The following is a 24,274-nucleotide window of genomic DNA, read 5'->3' on the forward strand; positions in this document are numbered from 1 at the left end:
GTTCAGAAAGCAGAGGTGAGGCTAAGGTTCCCTTGAACCAATCAATATCCCAGTGTTCAATTTTGGTTATCTCCCCGAGGACTGATTGTAGACATGATTGGTGGATTTTGCTTAGATATCCAATGGATTTTTCTTGTCAAAATAGTCGCAGCTGTTTTGATCCCAGACATACAGAAAACTTTATTGTTGAGTCTACATGTACTGTATACAAAGTTCAGAGAAAAATTTATTCAGTAATGTATTTGATAGGGCAAAATATTCAAATTCACAATTTTCTTCAACTTCTGCAATCGAACAGCGTTTTACAATAAATACTCTTGAAATGTAATGGTATGTCACTGCAAAAAATCATTTAAGATGGGATTAAAACTAATTTTTGTACACAATATGATTGCTCCCATGTTGTCTTTTCAATTTCATTTAAATTATACTAAATATATCATGCCAACTGAATGGTGTTATTTTTCTCAAATAAACAGACATCAGCATTATTAATAGGTCAAAATTTAGAAGTCAGAAGCCTTCTTTAATTTTAAAAGTATTTCATGGATAATGACTGACATTATTTTTGTGATTTTTAATGTAGAAAATATTAGATGTACACATTCATTCAAGAAGTAAAATAGAATACCTAATAAACAACATACAGCACAATTATTGTTAAACTTCCTCTCAAAATGGGAATTACCAGGAGAATTGATAATTAGTACTCAGTAGACACCGTATTATATATGTACACTTTAAGATGGAGGGAGGGAATACTCAAAAGAAATAGAGCAGTTGATTCGCTGTAGGTGTTGACAAAAGGAACTTGATTGATCTTTTGAACAATATGAAAAACAAATTAGAGTCAGATGTACATGAAAGGTCTTCCTTCATGCATTGCATCACATATAACTATAAATATCACAAATAAAAAGTTCAATCAATTATGTTACATGATGCCACTAAATGATACAATCTTTGCCAGTTTCATCTAATTCATTTATTGACATATAATATACATACTTAACCCACCTACTGGAAATGTCAAAAGATAATATGTAGGTATGACAACTTTATCATCAGTAATGACTGAAATTGCTGTCATTTGAAAATAAATTTGACCACTTAGGGCAAGTATATCATGCTGTAACTACCTGCTATCAGCTTCGAGTAGCTATTATCTATTTTTACAGCTCTCTCTGTCTCCGGATTTTCTCACTGACCTTCTCATTTCATCATTACTCTTCTCATGTAGCAACTACCTTTTATTACTAGCCTAAAGAAATTACAACCAGAGTTCTTTAATGGTAAAAAAATGGCATCAATAACGATCATAGATTCTTCACTTAACTTATATTTACACTTATTGGTGATTTTATGTGGATGCATTTCATATAGAAAAATACAAAATATGTAAACAGATATCTGCAGTTTACCTTAAATTTAGCTTCATTTAATGCCAAAGATATCCGTCCGTGTGCAGAGAAACTGAATTTAAAAGCATGATTAGAGACAGGCTGTCATGTTTCGAGAAAAACATGTTTTCGGACGTATCACAATTAATCTTGACAATTCTCTTTTATTAGATCCATAAATGTAATCGCTATTCGAATATGGAACCGAAGATCATGCTGTTTTGGGTTCTTAGTAAATTGAATTCTTACTAGCTAGAATATCTAGATGTGAGTGTATTATCTGATCAGAGAGAATAGAAATTTATAACCTTCATCTTTTCATCAGGCGAGTAACTCTAGACACCACAGAAAATAAAAGCTATTTTTCAGTCTATGTGTCTGCTATAGCCAATTATAACTATTGCGTGATAATATTAAAAGATTACACCAATATTAAAATCGTGCTGTAATTTCCATCAAGAAAAAGTTTTTTCACAGAGGACAGCATTTATTTTAAGTTGTGATTATCTCTTTCTTTTATCATCTGTGAAGCAATTTGTTAGAAAGTTGCATTTACTAAAATGTCCAAATGTCTCTTCCATGACTTGAACTGAAATAAACACTCTGAATTTGAAATAAAATATCATTTTCAAAATTACTTCCTAATACAAGAAAACATAAGAAGGTGTTTATGTACAAATTTTTCTGAATTAGGTTACAGTACAGAGCCATGGATTTACTTGCTTGGAGAAAATAGCCCAGTTTTATTGAGTGGTTGACCTAAAATACAGATCGGAAAACGTGGTTTGTTTGTTCGTTCAATACTTCACCAGTTTCTTCACATTAATGCAACTTGGCACTGAATGTTTTAAGTCCAAGAAAACATCCTTGGGTCAACCAGAAGGACATCGATTTTGGTTGATTATTGTTAGGGAAACACATATTTCAATAAAATTATCCATTTTCCATACTTTCACTGCTGAACTATTGACAGCTACAAAATGGTTGCTTTTCATTAATGAAGATTTCTTTTCTTTTCTTTATTTGATATGTGCAGGAATTTGGTATGAGGTCCTGTGTAGTATTTTAATTTTATGGATAGTTTATTTAAAAGATCCCTGTGTTGATTTAAGACAGATGAATTTTTGGGCTGCTTGATATCAAATAGATGTCTGTTTTTATAATAAATATGGTTGATCTGTTCGATTAACAATACAACCATCTCTACTTTTTGTCACTTAATAGATGTAAATATTATCAGAAATTACTTGCAACAAAGAAAAATCAAGCTATCAGTTCAGAGTGGGTTGGAAATCATGTGATGGTTTACTATGGGATGCAACTTTTAATTATAAGGTCCTACTGTTCTACTCTGACGGGGCTAATGAAGACGGTAATTTTGAATAAAACAAATTCTTTAAACAGAGAATCCATTTAAATGATTAAATAGAAGTAATTATGAATCAATCGTATATACAAGTTTTATTGTACAGACTAAGATCAAATTTAAACAAGCAGTATTGTAGTTGATATAGACAGTTATTAAAAAAATTCATGGTGAACTGAGAATGTACCTTTAAGATTTATTTCAGTTTAAACAGTGATCAGTAATTTTGAAATTGGTCCATGTCATAATTTAGATTATATCTTGCAGTTGCACGCGTATGTCTCATAACAGAAATCTGATCATTGTCATTTAGCTCTCAGGGTGAGCAAATTGTGACTGGATTAAGTGAGAGGAAATAAATAAATGACATTAAATCCCTTTGAATTCCTTTCATCACCTCATTATCATTATATTGTCCTTTGGAATGTACGCTTGAAAATGAAATCATATATTTATTTTGAAGTTGGTGTCTAAAAATATTGAAATTTATGTATGTGCTACAAACTCAATGTGGAATCCCCTTTGATCATATTAACACCAATACTCTTTTTTTACCGTTAGACCTATTTCTTCAATAGGTTGGTTTTCAAACAATGGCGAAAAGATCAAATTATAACTCATTTAAAGCATCTCAAAAACAATGAGAGAAAAATTTTGCATATAGTCAACATAAACAATTAGAAAAGGCTAGATTATTGAAGACAAGAGTTGGGTGCACATAGGGTTCCGAGTTTCAGACAAGCATACTTGACTATTTCGTGACATTTTTGAGGTTGATTTGTGTATTAAAATCCAATTGTATCAACGAATACCATGTTAAATCTGGGCTGCACGTTTAAGATTTTCCCCTTCTTGATCAGTCTTGGACCTGCAAAATATATGGTCCTGCGTTGAGGTTCTAAATTTGGAAATACACTGTATTTAAATGTGTATTATATAACATAGTAATCATTTATTATAGATGGATGTGGAGAGACAGTTCAACTCTTGACATTTAATCACCAATAAACTGACTTCAATCAAAGATGAGTTAATTCACAATAAAGTCAAATTGTCTTGTTCATAATGATCAGTAGTCATCAACTAACCTTTTTCACTTGTTGCCTATAAAACTTGGGTTCAACAAGCCATTTCCTAGTGTAATTTCCGTTTGTCTGGCCCTAACACGCATACTAAGGAAATTCATTTTCATCTTAAAAGATATTCATTTGCGCATTGATAAATGTTAGCCTAAAAAAGAATAATATTGTTTAGTTTTGAATGCTAGTCTTTATACTATAAATGAAAACACTAAAGGTTTAGTATAACTGTATATACATAGGATGGTGAAGAACCCTCTAGATTTATTGATACTTTACTTCAGACAATTTTCATTCTCTTTAAAGGACAGAAATTTTGTTGATTGAGCTCAAAATAATGTGTTGAATTGGGTTTATCTAAGGGGTTATTTTGATTAATAATGGGACACAATCTATACTGTTCAATTTTCGGTCCAAAAGATTTAAATGGAAATTAGTTTGCTTACAAATTTTAGTAACATTTTTGTCTTTTAAAAAAAACTGTCAACAGTGGAATACAGAATCGGTGAAAGGTAAATCCTTATATTGGATCTAGACCTCAAATCTTCAATGTCGACACTAAAATTTTGTATGTTTGCTAATTTTACTAACATTATTTACAAGTGTTGTAATCTTAATAACACCATCATCTTATATATGGTTCATGTCATGTCATTGGTTGTAATTTCTCACCATGTCTAATACAAGATATAAAATTATTGGATAACTGTCAGGCCAACTTCTAATTTATTGATTTGATTGGATAGCTTGTACATCATTAATCATGATGAATTCAAGCTGCTTGTATAATGATAAGGACCATACAGTCTGGCTATACCAAACTCTTCAATATACTTTTTTAAAATGATGAATAGCTTTAATAATCCATTCAAACACTATGAGATTTGAAGATATGTTCTTCATAATGACATTGCTATGCACTCTACAAATCAGTTTTACTGTGTTACCACCCACAACATAACCTTTAAAAATGAATTATTACAAAAGATTCATCAAAATGACAAGTTGAAACTTCAGATGTATTCTTTCCAGACAGATGTTATCAAAGAATTAAAGCTTATTCAGAAAAGAAAAATTGTAGAAGAATACTCATTAAAATTTGCTTTCATGATCGGTTACTGTAAAAGATTTATACAGTAGTACTGTAAATAAAACTTAATTTAATTATTGATATTTCAATTCCAGTTCCCACATCATAGAAGGAATTTCAGACTAGGGTTGCTAGTTTGTAAAATAACCCTTGACAATATTTGAAGAGTGAAAGCTGCATTACTAGCATAAAACACCATCTCCAGTAAATGTCCTTCTGTATGGTCAAATTAGGAAGTAGTAAGACATTCCGCACCAAACTAATCTGAAAGTTTTTTTAAATGCAATTTTGTTTCCAATCTTCTTTCTGCTAGATCAGTTGACATGAGATATTTGAACTTGTCTTCATACTCATGCGTGAGATCAACATTCTTGATTTCAGAGGCTGACCCACTCATAGGAAAGGATGAATGTTTTACTCATTGACTGACTCGGACCAATGTCAATGGAAGTTTGACAGAATATAACCTATGGCAATAAATAGTAACTACCGGTAAACTTTTGAGACTGGATGGGAATTGGTTATGAAAGGACTTACATTGTTTACTCAAGCCAACTTCTAAAAGTTGATTACCAGCGAAACTGGTTGTGAGATTATTTGGCAACAAAAATTACAGGTTTACGACTCCACCAAGCATGATAGCTTATGTATGCAAGATGTCATACATCCTTTAAGATGCACCCATTTTACCGAAGTAAAAAAATAACTAATTTCATCTGTTGTTTTCATGTTTTGTTGTACAAAGCTGTTTCTGTTTAGTTTGGTATTTAGAGTAACAGTTGTTTCATTGTTATTGAAAGACTGAGTCCGGAAACTTTTAACATGTAAAAACTTAGAGTCAACTATTCTTATCTATGCAAGATTCCAATAGTTTTTCAACTTTTAGGAATTTTCACATGCTACAAAGCATATCTTTTTCATTGATAATTACATATATATTTTGGATATCGGCCCATCTGTGATTTATTATGTCTGAGTACACTAACTTTTTGTTTTTCTGAAAATGCTGAGAACATGATATCAGTGTTTATTTCTTCAGGACTAAAATAATCTTACAGAATTATATTTGTGTTATTTTACCATTTTTTGGAGGATATTTTTGGCAATTCTAAAGAGAATGTAATTATTATTACTTTAAAAAAAATCAATACCAATGTCTTGCAAATATGAAACGGAAAGAAAACTGTAGCTCAAATCTTATTTATGGGGATTAAAACGATGTAAAAAAGCAGATATCAAAGATGCATCTACATGCCTTGAAATAGTTCTAGCATTTCCCATGAAAAATGGGTGAGTATGGTCCATGACAGTTCCATGAAAGTTATTTCATGTTGAAGCTAAATGTGATCGTACACTGACTAAAACTACATGGAGTACAGTCCAACTCGATGTTTAGATTTATGTGACATACATGTACCTCTCTTTGGAATTAAGAGAATTCTGATAGAACTAACAATACCATTGCTTGTTAGTGATGATATTCTTCACATTGTGGGTAAAAGCTATGAAAGCCAGCATGCACTGGTATAAAATTCATGTAATATTAATATGAAACTAGAACTGCGATGCAGTAATGACGGGTTTCACCGGTGCCACGTTACCCTAAACATATGTCACTTCCGGTACCAATGAAACCATTAAACAGGTTTCCACCTCATCATTGCACACATCAAATAAAATGGACGCCGAATCAACCAAATCCAGCAATATCAATTCATTTTATATATTTGTTACATGTAAGTGTACAGTACTTCCGGTGATAATGAAAATATTCAATTAGTTTTATGAAATCAGAAATGGCATAAGGCATCACATGGTGAAAATTTTATGTAAATCGAATAATAATTGCAACTTTTATAGACCAAAAACCTTAAAAAGTGACTTGTAGAAAACCGTCAATTCCTCTGCAACCATACAAGTTAGAAACCATTTTCTGGAATCTGTATGATCGTATGGGTTTATTCTATTTGTTGATTGGAATCAAATATCATAATTTTAAAAACATAACAACTCAGACTCATTGGAATAAAATATCTGTTTTGAAAGCTAAAAATACAGTTTTTGCCAAAATGACGTTACTTCCGGTGATAATGAAAATCTTAAATTACATGTATGAAATCGTAAATGGCATTAGGTATCACATAGTGAAAATTTCATGAAAATCGAATAATAATTGACACTTTTATGGACAAAAAACCTTGAAAAGTGACCTGTTGAAAATTACCTATTTCTCTACAACTGAACAAGTTAGAAACCATTTTGTGATAACTATATGATCGTATGGGTTCATTCTATTAGTTGATTAGAATCAAATATCAAAATATTAAACAAACAACAAATATGACTCATTTCAATAAATTATTTGTTTCTAAGGCTATAAATACAGTTTTTACCCAAATTTCGTCATTTCCGGTAACATGGAAAATGTTAAATTGAGTTGAACTAGTCACAATTGACATTATGCATCAAATGGTGTCACTTTTATGAAAATCCAATAATAATTGACTCTTTTACAGACACAATAGCGTAAAGAGTGACTCATGCAAAATTGACCATTTCTCGGCAACTGCTCATATTACAAACTAATTTTGAGATAGATTCTCTTCGTATGGATTAATGCTACAAGTTTATGAAAGTTGCGAAGAAATATTTTAAAATATGAAAAGCCTGAATGGGTTGTAAATAGCTCATTTTTTCACCTTTTTTCACCTTTAAATCAAAATGACCCGAAAACGAAATCGAAATTAAAAAAACTGAGCCCGATGTTTTCTGCGCCTTTACAGGGCACACACTTTCAGTCACACCAGATTTGAAAAAAATAATATTTGCTTTCAAAAAGTGGTACCGAACTGTCAAAATTGTAGTTTTTGCTAAATTTACGTCACTTCCGTTGCCGAAAGGTAACTTTACCGGTAACAAAAAAAATGACATTTTGGATTACGGAGCATATGAACTTTGTTTAATACAAATCGAGCAATAAATAATTAATCCAGGACTGAAAAACTGAATTAGCCAATGGGGGTCAAGGAAATTTACGATGACAAAAAATGGTGCCATTTTTGGTCAAATCAGATGACTCTTTAACCCTGGGTAAAATACCACATTAAAATATTCATGAATAAAAAAGTTTTTTGTAAAAATTTAAATTTTCAAAATTTGGCGCCTAATATCTCCGACGATTCGTGGAAAATCAAAAATCTAAAGAACCGTGGCTATGTGCCTTGTCTCTGGCTATGTCAAAATGTATCCAATGTTAAAATCCGACGATTATTGTTAATATTACGGCAATATTTCAAAAATCGACAAATTCGACGATTTCGGACATTTCGCATTGTCGCAGAACGTTCAAAATAGCTTTAATCTCTAAGTCACACCCACTTTTCCAGTAAAACCGAAGACATCGAATCAATCCGACAAGTAGTTTCTGAGATACAATCAAATTGGAAAAAAAAAAAAAATAATAATAATAAGAACTAGATCTGCATAGCATATATCAAAGCTTTCATATAAACTTCAAAGGGGGTTATTAGAATCTATGAATCATCAACCACTCTGACGGATGTAGAAAGGAATATATTGTTACTAAATCTGTTGTACTGTTTCTTGTTATGGTAAAGAAAACATGAATACAACTATGAGATTTGTATAGAATTGGCATTAATCAATATATTTATTGTTTAATACTACATGTATATTATAGATACAAAGTGAATTAAATGAACCCAATTACATGTACTTTATATAAGCAATGTTTTTTTATTCATCGTTACTTTGAAATCACATTATTTTCATTGATGATAAAAAGGTTGTATTTGTACCGAATCCAAAAAGTATGTTGTATGACATTGCATTATCTGTACCAATTATTTATTTGCAAACCAATATACAATGTTTATTTCTACTCCAATATATTTGTTTCAACCCATGATAGTTTATTCACTCTTCTCACTTAAATACAAGAATAACACACGATTAAATTACTGAAACAAGTAATGCTGGTAGATTATAATTTGATATTGTATACCATTTACTCTCTGTTAGATAAGGCGACGTGGTAATCTGTTAGATAAACATACATGGAAGTATATGTTAGATAACTACAATTTATGATATATTTTAAACCAAGGAAGTGGCCTTTCTAAAAATAAAAAAAAATAAAGGAAAATATATTTCATACAATTGTTATACTGTTACTGTTATCGTGAAGAAACATGATTGTTTATTTAATGTTGTTTATGACAAACATGTAATCATGTACATTTTTTAAATAAGAACAATTATGCTACATGTATGAATAACTCTCAAAAATTATGTTTTCATCAATCCAAGTATTTTTTTATTTGTATTACTTGATTTATACTGAATAAAGATTACACAAACATACAAAATGGTGTTGGCTGTGTGACGGAATTCCTCGTTGAGAAGTGGTATCGGGTGTCCCATAGAGAAGAAGCAAACCCTCCTTGTGATACACTTGTGAACATTTTAAAAGACCCATTTCGCTGTGTTCCAGAAAAATCCCCATTATAGCTAGTGCATTACATGGTTGTTGTTGGGGGAAAGGTGGGTCTTTTCTATTGGCAATGATTTACTTTTTATAGGCCCACATTGAAATGTGGTCGTATATTGTCGTCGCCTCCCTTTTACTGTTAATATCCGATTGACTTTAAATTTATACGCAGTGTTTAAGGTCATAAGACGAAGAAGCCTTTGATTTGCTCTGCCCAGGCAACGTTCCTGTGCTCCGATTGCCTTCAAATATGCACAGAATGTACCTTGGGATTCTAGCTATCACATATTAAAAATAGAAGAGTGTTGGATTCCGAGAACGTTCAAAATAAATTCAAAACCCGCCCCCAACAATCAAAGGTTTTTTGCTTAAAAAATTGCCGTATTTTATCGAATTTTTATTGTTCTTGATATCTGAGGATTTTTCTCAATTTAGTATGTGATAAATATCATCGCGGCGCAGCCAACCGCTAGAAATTCCAGAGATTTGGACCACCGGAATGATGCCTCAGCAGTCAAAAAAGGTCAAAATAGGCGATTTCGGTTTCTAGTGTCGATACATCGTTACGGTCATTTTAAAAAATTGTCTTTTAAGGATAATGTGTATAGTACCAGTACCTATCACATACGGAAGAGGCGATAAAATCTCTTTGCATTTGCAATTTCAAAATTAATTAAAACCAATATTAATTTCCGAAAATCGTTTTTTTGCTAAAACTTTTTTTTTTTTCAATCGGATCAAAATGGGAGTAGGGCACAGAGTCCGGGGTGGTAATGGGCGTATTGTGTCCAAATTTCATGGTTTTCGGACAATCGGTGCTGGTGTCACGGCGAAATTCCACTTTTTTCCCCTCATGGAAGCCTTAAATTGACTTAGAAAAAAAACGACGAAAGGCAGGTGACAAGAACAAACGACTTGAACGAATGCAGGTATCACCTTGAAATTTTCAGGGTACCTAGGTACCAACGTGAAAAGTTACTCGCCTGAATTTAGTACTCATGGTACCTTTGGTTCCAGCGTAGCGCATGCGCGAAGTCAAATCCAGCTAAACTCGAAAACAACCTTGTCGGCACCGAAAACATCAAAGGAGAAATTCGAATAAAAAATGATACAATGATTTCACACAACAGGCCAGCTATTAGCCTCTCGATTGACAAGAGTTTCATCGCCCTCCATTCATTATAACCAATGTCATCGTGCCCTAAAGAATCAACAAATCAGCTTGCTTATCTCTGCTTACCCTAGGCAAAAAATGCTCATCTTTGAACTCAATCATGACATTGACCTAGTGAACGCCTACACCAAGTTTGAACATTCTAGCTTAATTAGAAGGAGAGTTCTTGTGTTCCAAAGTCCCGGCCCTTCAAATTGCTTCTATTTTTCATTTTCAATTCAAAATGGTGACCATCACGTGACCGAAATCAAAATTCTGATCCGATAGATTTTTAGGTATTCCTTCCAGGATTCCGAAAATATGACGCCCGAGTCTGTAAGTAAAATAGCAAAAAAGCCTTTTTGATTTTTCACGTTTAAAGATGGTGGCACTTCCGGTTCGATCGACAAACTCCATATTTTGTGTACGAATCAGTAATTACTTGTCTAGTACCGAATTTTTTTTTTAGGTCATTCTGACCTATATTTCGACGATTTTTTTGAAAACTTTGATCCTTAATTTCACCAAGGGGAGATAATTTAGAAAATTTCCAAGGACATCATTGAAGTCGCATTGGCAAGATCTACTAACATTCTAAATTTCACGAAAATCGCACAACTATTAAAGAAGTTGTCAAATTGGTAATAACTTCCGGTTCGAAATGACAGCGACGAATTTTCGAAATGAAAAAATCCGAAATTGCAGATTTGAAGTAAATGTTTCAAGATACTCAAAGAAAAAAGAATTAGTAAAATAGGTCAAAATAGTCACAGAGTTACAGCATTGTAGGTCAAATGCATTCCTTCGTAAAATTCGGTGATTTCGGATTCGTAAAACGTTTTGAAAATATATTTAATCAACAGCCACCACCAATTTTTGGGGGGATAGGTAAAAGTTTCAGAACGATCCTATGGTTAGATTCTGAGAAATCCGATTTGTGGACAAAACACAAAAAAAAAATAACAATAATAATCTTAACAGAAACAATAAGCTTTCATATGTAATATGAAAGCTTAATAATAATAAGAATAATTTTAACAAAAACAATAGTGTTTCACACAAGCTATGCAGTGTGAAACCCTAAAAAGTAACTGTGATTTCATACAGTAAACATATTATCAGTAAAGGTTACCACAACTCTTGTTTTCATTCATCTTTTACTAAATTAAAAAAACATTTATCTTTGAACTATAAATGACACTTTTATAACTGGATACATTTTAAAATAAAGAATCTTGAAACTAGTCACTTTTTGTTGAAATGTGGGTTGACACCTCCTGATAATGAAGATAATTGTTTCCTTTTATTATTATTTCATTAAAAAAATAAACATTCAACCTTAGAAAACGAATCACACCCTATTTAATTAGGGTATGTGTGACATTTCACTTACACTGCCTGAAAGTGAAATAATAACTTCATAATAAATGGATTCAGATTTTGAAACATTTAAAATATTCATTGAACTAGATAATTCTTTGATTTATTTTCTTGTAAATATGACAATTTCCAATCAATAAAATATATACTAGATTATTGATTTGGTTATGCAACCCAATAAAACTGATATGGAAATCTTAAAGATGCCTTCCCATGTGCACTGTGTGATTTGATGATATATTTGAACTAAAAACTAATCTATCAAATGTTTGCTTCAAATACTCCATACTGTTAAAATGTGTTTTAAGCAGCCTTCTTTGTCATGTAGTAGGACAGGGTTCGGATACTGGATGCAGCGGCAGCTAACGTCATGAAACAAACAATAAACAAGATTTAATTTGATACTTTTTATTATAAATCAAACAGCAATGGATTCTGGAAATGTGACGTGTGCCCTTTATGTCTCAAATGATTGATTTGCCCGAAATACTAAACAGAAATCATGAAATTTATACGCCAAAGTCTATTTCTCAAACAACGGAATGTATTAACCCACTGTCGTGAATCGATTCATCGATCCTGTACAAAACGTTAACCCACAATTAAAAACAAAATCACCGAATTCTTCCTCACGAATCAAGTGAAATGGCACCGATGCCTATATATCCAGTGTCTGGCAGTAGAATGCAATGTCTAAACTACTAGAACACCATTAAAAATAAAATCACCGAATTCTTCCTCACGAATCAAGTGAAAAGACCGCAATGCCTATATCTCCAGTGTCTGACAGTAGAACACAATGTCTAAACTACTAGGACACATTAAAAATGAAATCACCGAATTCTTTTTCACGAATCAAGTGACTGATATCATTTCTGTGTAAGATTTAAGAAATTATTACGGTACAACAACATGTATTAACTATGAAACTTGAATGCAACAGTTTCAAATACAATCAAAAACATTAGTGCAAATCTAGTTGGGTTTAATTTGAATGCAATGTTTATATTAGAATATTTTATTCAAGCTCATATTATCCAGGTAAGCCAACTTCAAAAGCCTGCCCAGTCGGAGCAGAACAATAGGACGTTAAACCCCATTTCATTTCATTTCATTTCGTTTCAAAAGCCTGCTAGGCATTGAGCTCATGTTCTGTACCTATTGATTGTAACCAGAGTTTGTTATGCCAATGTTTCTGCATGGTATCTGTCAAAGATATTGATCAAAAGATGGAGGCTAATTGTTTTTCATTTTCAACAATGAAAAGTAATTTGAAATTTAAAATATTTTTTTTTATCATTTCAGATTGTCATTCAACGATATCCAGTATACATGATGCACATAAAAACGGCACATTCCATTCACCGCAGTGGCCCAATCCTTATCCTAATAATGTTCACTGTACATATAAATTCATTGGTAGAGAAAATGAAAGAATTCGCATTAAATTCACATCATTCAATTTACAAGGCAGATCACCTATGTAAGTATATTATCTCTTATTCAACCAATTTCCGCAGCCCCCCACCCCAACAACTGACAGAAAATGCATTTTATAAGATTGGCCCTTGCCCAACCGTCCATTGCATCCCAATTAAATTCCGTCCGAACAGCTAACTGAAGAAGCTGCAACAATGATTATATTCCATAATATGCCCAATGGGCATCTCAGGTTTACATTGCATAATTCTCATTATCAGTCATAGTCTGTACCACTCGCTCAAACTTTGAAGTAGGAAATACTGCATGTGCATACCATACCCCGTGTGTACAGTAGCAGTGTATGACTGTGACATATCACCACCGATGTTTTTTCTCATTGAGTCTAAGAATAGATGTACCCTTAGACACCTAGTGTATATTTTTATTAGTAGAAGCATAGCTTCTTAGGTTAACATATACGTCACTTTGTCATTAGTGAGATTTTTATTTTTATTTTACACAACAGCGCTTGGATCGTTAATTTAGATTTTGTAATTTCGGTTGTTTATTCAACACGTTGTGTTGGAACATATTTTTTTGTTTGATAAATTAATTTTTGTTGTAATACATATGGATCATCACATGTTAGAAAGCGATGTGCTGAATTTGATGAATTCCGCCCGACTGATATTTTTGACAGCACTGTGGTGTCAAAAGGTCATGGGTCAGATGATCTTGTGGTTCAAACCACTTTATCCGATTTGTTTACAAACGATGACACTAATGCCGGAAGATCAAGCAAGACACTGGTACAAGGTAAAAATACCTACTAGTACTGAATTGTGTCTCTTCACTTCCATGAATAGGCCTGTTGACAGCAGTCATTATACCAGAAATCATCATAATGTAAATTTTCTATCCAATAACAATAGTTTGTTGGATTTACAAAAACAAATTTTTACTTTGAATTAAAAAAAATCTTCAAACTCTCAACAGTGCTAAGTGCACTGTTCCCTCCGCTTCCATTGGTGTTTTTCTTTCATGTGTTTTCAACCTTTAAAAATGCAATGTAAACCTGCGATGCCTTATGGGCGTATTATGGAATATAATTCCAATCTCATCCGAGCGCCCTTCTGGATGAGAAGAATTATATGAATATATATAGCTTGAGGGATTACATTACCGTCCACAACCCTCCCTTGGGTTATATGCACTTGATGACACGTACTTTAAAAAGACATTGTGTGGTGATATGTCACAATCTTATATACACTGCTACTGTACACACAGGGTATGGTATGCACATGCAGTATTTCCTACTTTAAAGTTTGAGCGAGTGGTACAGACTATGACAGATAATGAGAATTATGCAATGTAAACCCCCGAGCTATATATAGTCATATAATTCTTCTCATCCTTCTCGTGCCCTTGGGCACTCAAATGAGATCGGAATTTTACATGCTCAAATATACATAAGTATCTGGTATAAAACATATATTATTTTTGTAGTAGTATCATTACCAATGTATTGTGAAATAAATGGTTTCTTGGACCAAATAAGCTTGATTTTGAAATTCATAGTTGCGAAAAGTTTCACCATTATTTCGAAATCATGATTGTAATGATACGATTAGGAGATGATTTATTTCATAATTAGAAATCATAAAGATCGTCACAAACTCTAGAACCAATAATCATGTTAGATAATTTAAGATATTTATCGTGTTCCTAATACAGTGGCTGACTACATACATTTTCCATTAATATCATCTTTTGTCTTAAACGTTACATATTTTACATACTTTTGTCCCGATTGAGCAATAATTTTGTCTGGCAGATAACCTTCTTGCTAATCCATTCTCCCTGAAATCACATTAGTGTTTTAATATTACGCAAGATAATAATTTGTTTGTATTGGACAAAGTGTGGAAATGAAATGTACTTTGTTTTAAAAAAAAACAAAACTAAACAATTCTATCAATAAGTTGCAATGTATGAGGCAGTGTATGCTAGGTTCACATACTTTTTAGAATAACTCGTACTGGTATGCTTGGACTGCATGGCTAACCCTTTTGTAGTTTAAGTTGTTTAAATGTGGAAGTTGACTGAAATGAAATAAAATGGGGTTTAACATCCTATTTATCCGTCCCATCTGGGCTAATGAAGAGGGTCATTTTGCCTGGACAGTGGCGCTACAGCTTGCTCTTCATTTAAATTCCAACTGTCAAGTTTTTATACGCCCACATTTTGTTTGTGGACACTCTGCAGGTCACCATTTTTATTTGATTTTGATGAAACTTGAAATATAGGTCTATCTCCCAAAGATCTTGGTTCCTTTCTATATCGGCATGTATCGGACCATAACTTCATGGATTATGGCCCATGGTTGTACAGAAAATCTCGTTTTTAGCTTGTGAACACTCTAGAGTTCACAATTTTCGTCTGATTTTGATGAAACTTGAAATGCATATTTATAACCCAAAGATTTTGGTTCCTTTCGATATTCATGCATATCGGATCATGACTTCCTGAATTATGGCTCCTGATTGTACGAAAAATCATGTTTTTAGCTTGTGGTCCCTCTAGAGGTCACAATTATTATCCGATTTAAAAAAAAATTGTTCAAATATATCACCGTTACATCGGTTGAGTTCAGGAGCGGATCCAGGAATTTTTGTAAGGGGGCGGGTGGTTGCTCGGTACCTGAGACTATGTATCTTTGAAGAGGAGGGATCCAAACCCCCCTGCCTCTGAATCTGCCCCTGGTGTTCGAATTTCATGAAAATCAGGAGCAAAACAGTAGGATGTTAAACCCCATTTCATTTCATTTCATGAAAATCAAACCAAAACTGCTGGACAAAATGGTTGCCCCTCGTACGCAAATAGTGTAAAAATTATGGCCCTTGATTGTACGAAAAATCGCGTTTTTAGCTTGTAGTCCCCTCTAAAGGTCACAGTTTTTATCCAATAAAAAAACGTTTGAATATACATGTATCACCATTTCACGCTAATGATGGTCGAGTTTAAATTTTGTGAAAATCACAACAAAACTGCCGGAGAAACTGGCACCCCTAGAGGCGACTATGTTGATTCGATTTTGATGAAACTTTAAATTTATGTTTTTATCACAATGGTCTTGGTTCCTGTTGATAATCGCGCATATCTGAATGTAACTTCCTGGATTATGGCCTCTGATTTTTCGAAAAATCGCATTTTTAGCTTGTAGACCAGCTAGAAGTCACAATTTGCATTCAATTTTAAACAACGTTTAAGTATATCACCGTTACACATCAATAAAGGTTGAGTTCGAATTTCGTAAAAATCTGACTGAAACTGCCAGACAAAATGGCTGCTCCTTGTATGCAAAATATTGTAAAAGTATGTAATGTACCAAGGTTGTGAACACTCTACATGTCACAATTTTTATACAATTTTGATGAAAACTTAAATGTATGTTTATACATACATTAGCCACTTTCGATAGTTGCACATTTCATACCATAACTTCTATGATTATGGCCTCTGATTGCACTCTATACATATCTTGCAAAATGTGGGCGTAGTTTGCCTGGCAACAGCTGGTTTCTTTATGTGCAGGCCAATGGGTACACAGAGTGTCGTTTTTTTATCCTATCCTCTAGACATTTCACCAAACTAAATATGAAGAAAGAAATTTTTGTATTTTTAATCAATACTGATTACAACTGGTAGAACAATTTGTGTGAAAAAAATCTTAATGCTTAATAAAATAGTCTGTTGCTGTAACTTGAAGTTTGAATATTGGAACCAACAAACTATACAGTTATTTTATAGTTCCAGGCCAAGGTTTTTCTTATCCAAATTATTGTAAAAGCATGTCTTCATCAAAGATTTATGATTTAGACACAGCATTAAAACATGAAATAAAGTTTGAACTGAAGATAATCATCAATGGTGTTTCAGAAATATACCCAGTTTATCAGACAGCTTTACCAGGCAACAACTCACTTCATTGATCAGATCTTAGTACAGTAGCTAAGACTATAAACTTTTATTTCAGACAATAGACCATTAAACAAAAATATACTCAGTAGACCCAAAAATCAAACAAACTGCTAAGGACTTTTTTCTTTTAAATTCTGAAGCTGTAGTCCAGACAGGGATAAAACAAATTAGATGCAATAACACCCTCTTTGATTTAAAGCTCAGGAGAACTAGAAACAAGTGGATATATATTTTTAAGCCAATTAGTGAAAGAGTTCTACTAATTATTGATACATATTGCTGGATAGTTATTTTCTCCATTTTAGTCATATATATATACTTAATACTTATCAGGTTTTATCGACTTCAACAACACAATGCGAGTTGCCAAATTTTGTGAGACGAAAATCAATGAGATCATAATGATTGTTCCAGCACTATTCACCAAAGTCAGCTATTGATTTTACCAGAATTGTTAATAATGTTCAAATCTCGCCAATCTGGTGATAATTTTTTTCTTCAGATAACACAGATTCAGAGCCACTTGTTTAGAAAAACTTTTTGTGAAAAGAAATTGTCACTGAGGAAATCTATATAAAGAAGACTTTCATTGATTGAAAAATTCCTGCTTTCTTCTATACTGTTGTTAAAAAAACACATTTAACTCACCAAAGCTATAGACAAATATAGATAGAATAATAAGACTGAAAAAAGACAGTTTATCTTTTTCACTGGGAGATAAGTTTCAAAGACTTGAAATTTTAGTTTTAAATCAGTTTTAAAATAGATGAGATTTTTGTGTAGATTAAAAAGTTTGTGTATAAAGCCAAATGAAAAAAAAAACAAGTTGTTTATCAGTGCTCAACTTTATATTCTCACCAAATGCTTCTAGTAAATTAGTCATATTACAACTTTATGTACAGGTGGTCAAAATGCTTATTTCTGGCAATGTTTTGACAATGTTCCTCTTGTTATTATTTGCCTGATAAAGACAAAAACCTTGTCGAAATGTTACCGGAAATAAACATCTAAATAACTTGTATTAAATATAATTGTCATGTTTTATTTTGTGTCAGTTATTTAAATGCCGCTTAAACAAGGTGGGTTTTTTTTGTAAATTTAGCTAGATAGGCCTACAAAAACGAATTTGTTTATGCTTCTGGTTTAAAGCACATCATAGAAATAATAACTAGCCAGTGTATTACAAAGAAGATACAAAAGACGTGATACTGTGAAATGCCATTCATTGAAAATTATTGTCACTACTTAAAGCCAACCGGGGCACCATTTTTGAACATCTTGTGAACAAATCCATAATCAGGAATTTTAAAACTCATGTTTCGTTACTAAAATGTCTCTGTTGAAGGATCATTAGTATGTCTTGATAGTAGTTTCTTTTGTTTTTCAGATGTGATCATGATTACTTAGACATTTTCTCTCAACTTAAATCCCATGATGAAGATTTATTAGAGGCAGAATTAACGGGTAGATTCTGTGGTGAAGCAACAGACAATTTACCTAAATTAGTAGTTTCAGGAAATAATGTGTTAGTTTTATCATTCTTTACTGATTCTACCAAAAATTATGCAGGATTTTGTGGAAATTATGAATTTTTTGATGCATGTAAGTATGAATTGTTGTCTGACTTTCTGTTTCCAATATCTATTTTTTGCTGTAGATGTGTGGGGGCTATCAGCCTTATTCTCTGAAACTGTCAAAAGAGACGTTAGTTGTGGGTGTAATATAAATACTTCTGATTGCTACTAGGCGATCAACATTAAATATTTTAATATTACCGGTAGCCTTCTTGTAGCTTTTTATAAATGCTTTATTGCCTTACACCCATATATTCAAATATATATTTATTTTACAACAGAGCTGCAAGTAATTCTAACATAAGAAACTTTAACTTAGATCTTTAAAACTGAATGATTGAAATCTATTTTATTTATGTTTCTTGTAGCTCTGTTTGGTAAGCTTTAATGTCAATTTATTAAAATGTAGATTTTAAATGGCTTCATTTATTTTTTGATGGTTCGCATGCAACAATGTCGCCTCTTGTAAACTTTAATGTTCATATTATCTCCTAAATTATATTTGGGTAGGGAGGCTGTCTATTGGTGATGAAAAATTACAAGTTTTTAGCCACACTTTTTAAAGAACCCCAAAAAGAACTAAGAATTACAATTAAGATATTATCTGAATACAAATTTCCTGGAATGAAAAACCTGTCACAGTAATTCTGAACGATTAATGTTATTTATGCCATCATTAAATACGGGAAAAACCATAAATAAAATCTATAATTTAATTGGATTGATTATTAATTTTACATATAATTGCTTATTCACACACTAATACTTACAGTTGAGTCATACTCATTAACGTGGTAGACATTTTAGGAAAAGTCTCAGTTTGAAGTTTTATTGACGTATTTGAAAATTCAATAACTTCCACTGCAAGGAGTATGATTTGAATAATTTGTTTTGTATTATTTTGCTTTTTTATAACACCAGTATTAATACGGTATTTGCAATTCAAAACATAGATCATTTAGAATATGTCAAACCTTAGAAAATGGTGGTGGCTTTCATTAAGGAGTGTATGAAAGTTGTACTTCATTAAGAATATTATATAAATTTATAAATTGCACAATCCTAAAAGATCTAACAATTCTCGTGTGCGGTATTAATATTTTGATATATCTGACTGGCTTATTTACTTTTTATTCTTTGGTTGCAGTTATAATATTTAATTTGACCATATAGTTGATGTTTTTAATTTGATTTTAACTTTATTCTAAAACTGATTTGAAGTACAACTTTAATTCTTTCTTTCCCTATCTCTATCTTATTTATCAATTGAAGATGAGGGAACAAGTGATAGTAAGTATAGTAATAAATAAATTTATATTGACTGGTACCTTGTTCTAGTTTCTGCTACCATTTGTAATAAAATCGTATTTCGCCTTTGTTCTTCCCACAATTGTATGTGTTTTTTATCCTTTGTTTCTCTTTCAGTTCATCAGATTGTAACTTTAGTTCTTATTTTGAGAACATGGTAATCATGACAGTTATTCCGATATGTCCCATCAAACTTTTGTTCAGAATGCAACAGACTCCACTTTTCTACTACCCTGTCTTAAATTTGGCCAATAAATCTTTCTGGTCTTTGAATTGAAGACAACTTTGGCAAGACTATTTATTATACCTAAGGAAATTTTTTTTAGCTAAACAATGAAATAGCTCAAAGTTAGCCAGATGCGAGAAATAGCAGAATTGTGCCCCAAAATGTAATTGACTGCCATATGTATCCATCTTCATATGTTTGAATGGAATGTATTTGTACATGATTGACCATAATTCTTAAATTAAACCATGTTATTACTTTCAATCTTCCTTGAAAACTTATATCGTAGACTGTAACATCAGAAATGTATGTTTTCAAAGAAAACCTTATTTTCAGACTTCCAGTAGTATGAATATTATAGATTAAAGAATGCTTTTAGACACTTTGAACTGCTATAATACAGATTACATTGTGCATATAAATTAAAATCAATTTGTCAGTGTCAGCTCACTGACAAGTGATCATGGGGTCATTGGAGGATTTCTGTTTCTGAGAGTAATTTCTGAAGCAAAGTGGGAAATGTTTGATGGATCTGAATTACAGTGCATGTATAGTTATCAGTTGTCACTTGACATGTATGGAAAAGTGAACGGACAAGAATCCCAGTCTTACTAAATTAATTAACATGTACATATTTTAAAATCCCTTTGATACAGTTAAAAATTCTCCTGTACATTATATGTGACCCGTGTGGCATAATGAGTCGCAATGAGGAAGTTTTGAAAATTGAGTTATTGTTATTTTCACATTCTTCCCAATTCAATACCTTCAAAATGATGTATGATTGGTTTGATTTGGGCAAATATTGACTGAGCTCTGTCTGTTTGAAGCTGCCCAAGTCAAGAAAGTAAGATTTGAGAAAAAGCAAGTTAAAGATGTCGGTATGTTCCAAAACAAAATCACATAGCAACCATCCCGTTTATTTGCTATTTTGTCATTTAATAATTTATTCCTTAGGTTTTCAGGGGTGCTGAAGACGAAAATTATAGTAAAATTTTGATCCGAGATTTGTTTTAAATAAAAAAAAGTTTATATATTTTTTCTCGCCAACTAGTATATTTATCTCACGCAATGAACTCTTTTCGTAACTAAACATCAACAACATATTCACATTTCCTATGATAGTGTTATAATTTAGAACATTAATGAGAATAGTCCATACATTAGTAATGTTTTGTATATTATAACTTTGGTGAGAATAACTTTAGTTAATCTCGTCAATTAATTAGCACCTTAGTGCCAGTGGTTAGGGGATTAAGTTTGTTGATTGGGTAATCAAGTTTAGTTTCAAAGAAGCCCGACACGACTGAATTAAAGGAGCTAAATCGCTAACATTTGGGACCTAGAAATTGACAAAAGTGGGTCGCAACACATATAATACTGTAATATGAATGGATATAAACTGATTTACATTCAATCGTTATAGTTTTTACTCCAATTTCAAATCAGTTATGTTCGGCAAAATAAGCTAGCAGTCTCAAGCGAGCGCAAATTTCTAGCGTCTGGTTATTCCAGTCTACATATGCCGTTTGATTTGGTGCAATGTGTCTAGCCTCGTCCCTCGAGTCCCTTGATGCAACTGGGGCTGAAGCGCATTATGGTACACGATTCGTGTACCAATGGTAAAATGTTTATTTTGTCTTAAATATTGGATATCAAAAGCCCATCTTTTCCCGGTAAGATCACAACATGAATGTTGATTTAATTTGACAAATAAATCGTGTTTTCAATGTTGAAGATTTTGGATGATATTGAGTTAGAGACTTAGCAACTTTAAAATAAGGTTTTGCGTGTACTATGTGTCTATTGTTATTTTCAAGTACCGTAACGGTATCAAAATATGAATCCCTGATAGAATGATAGAAATTTCAATTTCATTTGTAAGAAATGCTTAAGTCAACTTTCATGCATTTTGGCGGCAGTGTAATGACACAAATAAAGCAGACTTGTTTACTCAACGACAGACCTTATGATACAACGCGCATGTGCTAACCATTCTTCAATCCAACCCCCCTGTAGGGGATTTAAAACTGGTTTGTATTCCTTCACAAAAAATTCATCGGCAATACTTTGGTCATATTTATAAACTAGAGAATCGCTGCTTTACAACGATGCCAAGTATTATGCTAGATGATTGACAGGTCGTCCCGCTGCGAGCGAAGAAAAATAACTAATTTTGCTGAGAATTTTAAGAGAAAAGACAGATTTATGAATTCGGTACTCTTACAAAACGTCCAGATAAAGCTGTTTTAAAATGTTTAATTGCTCATTTTTGTGAAAATCCCAATTTCAATCAAAATCAATATTTACACTTGTTTTGTCTGTATCTTATTTTAGAATTTGCACATTTCGACTCATTTTGCCACACGGGTCTCTTATTTGATTGATGTTGTTGTTAGATTGCAATTGAAATGTGAGTGTTTTCAAGTTTTGGCTCTCATTTCAAAATTTTGCCTGTTGGACATTTTATGACATGCTTATGTCACATTTACCACATAGGCCTACCAATCTGACATTGATTCTACTTATAAATGTGCCTTCTGAATATTTTTTGCTTTTAAGAAATAAAACCTGTTTTAACCTAAAAGGGCTAAATTATAACATTAAGCTATTTACATGTAAGTGATTACAGCTAGTGTATTTCATAGAATTTGAATTTTCTGGCAGGCCAAATAGCTGACAGATAGATTCAGTTCTGTTCAAGTTGGATGGAGGCAGGCAAAAAGTACATAAATGGCAGCTATGGTTGAAAATACAAGTCCTTTAGTAACAGATTATGGAATGAAAAAACATTGCGATTGATCATATTGGAATTTAGTACATCGATTGATTTTAATAGCATCTGAATGTTTTTGTTAGGCTGATTTTGTTGAAGGATACTCTTTCAAAAGCTGAAGCATGAAATAGATTTCAATCAAATCTGACATGTCTGTTTAACACTATAACAGAGGTGTCATTAACAATGTAGAAGTGTCATCAGTGCATTACCAATGACAATTTTTGGGGGAAATAATGATTTATTTAGTTGCCAAAAGAACTTATGTAGAAAAAGAAGTTTTTTTAAAAAAATAAACAGTTTGTGATGTTAGGTGTGACGTATATATTGTAACGGTTCTCAGTTCAGAGTCAACTCATGTAGTTTCGTCCTATTTCTATATTTAAGCTCACTCTCGCGGCAAGGTACCGACACTGCAAGACTGTGAAAGTTACTTTTATTAGTGTTATTTGATATGTGAATTATCATTTATTGTAAATGTGGGAATTACTTTTTTCTTGAGTAGTCCTATTTACAACCCTCATAAGGCCTGTCATTGAGTCAACTGGTGTGGTTTCAAATCCCCAGTTGTACGTGACAAGGAGTAGGGTCGCTGTCCAACCTCGTGGGTTTCTCCGGGTTCTCCGGTTTCCTCCCACTGCTAAAGACCCCTATGCGCAAGCGAATTATTGAAATAAAATTAAACCATATGTTAGTCCTGAAATGACCTAGTTTGTGTCGAGTGGACGTTAAACCCCATCTCTCTCTCTCTCTCTCTCTCTCTCTCTCTCTCTCTCTCTCTCTCCTATTTACAACCCAGGTAAGAAATAATACATTTATAAATTAAAACGCCCTCGTGTTGTAAATATAGCAGTGACAAAACTAATAGGTTTTCATTAATTTTGCGATTTTATATTTATAAACTTCCTTCGAAACAGATTCGTTAATCTGATATCAATGGAGATTGGTCCAGATATCAATAAATAACAATACTGCATGCGTTCAATTTTATTTATACGTGCATTTA

At 32.4% G+C, this 24,274-nt stretch overlaps 1 protein-coding gene across 5 annotated transcripts in view; it reads left to right on the forward strand.

Moving 5' to 3' along the window:
• LOC126810921 (CUB domain-containing protein 2) overlaps positions 1 to 24,274 on the forward strand; it is a 147,981-nt gene that overhangs the window by 100,645 nt on the left and 23,062 nt on the right. For 3 of the 5 annotated variants that reach the window (XM_050536307.2, XM_056098639.1, XM_050536306.2), the window contains exons 4-6: positions 13,284 to 13,461; positions 18,772 to 18,986; positions 20,231 to 20,248. In XM_050536307.2, coding sequence (XP_050392264.1) covers positions 13,284 to 13,461; positions 18,772 to 18,986; positions 20,231 to 20,248 — 411 coding nt within the window. Of the gene's footprint in view, positions 1 to 13,283; positions 13,462 to 18,771; positions 18,987 to 20,230; positions 20,249 to 24,274 lie in introns of those variants that run through there. The other 2 variants (XM_056098638.1, XM_050536310.2) reach the window with 2 other exon arrangements.

The sequence above is a fragment of the Patella vulgata genome, chromosome 2 (genome assembly GCF_932274485.2).
Source record: "Patella vulgata chromosome 2, xgPatVulg1.2, whole genome shotgun sequence".
NCBI lineage: Eukaryota > Metazoa > Mollusca > Gastropoda > Patellidae > Patella > Patella vulgata.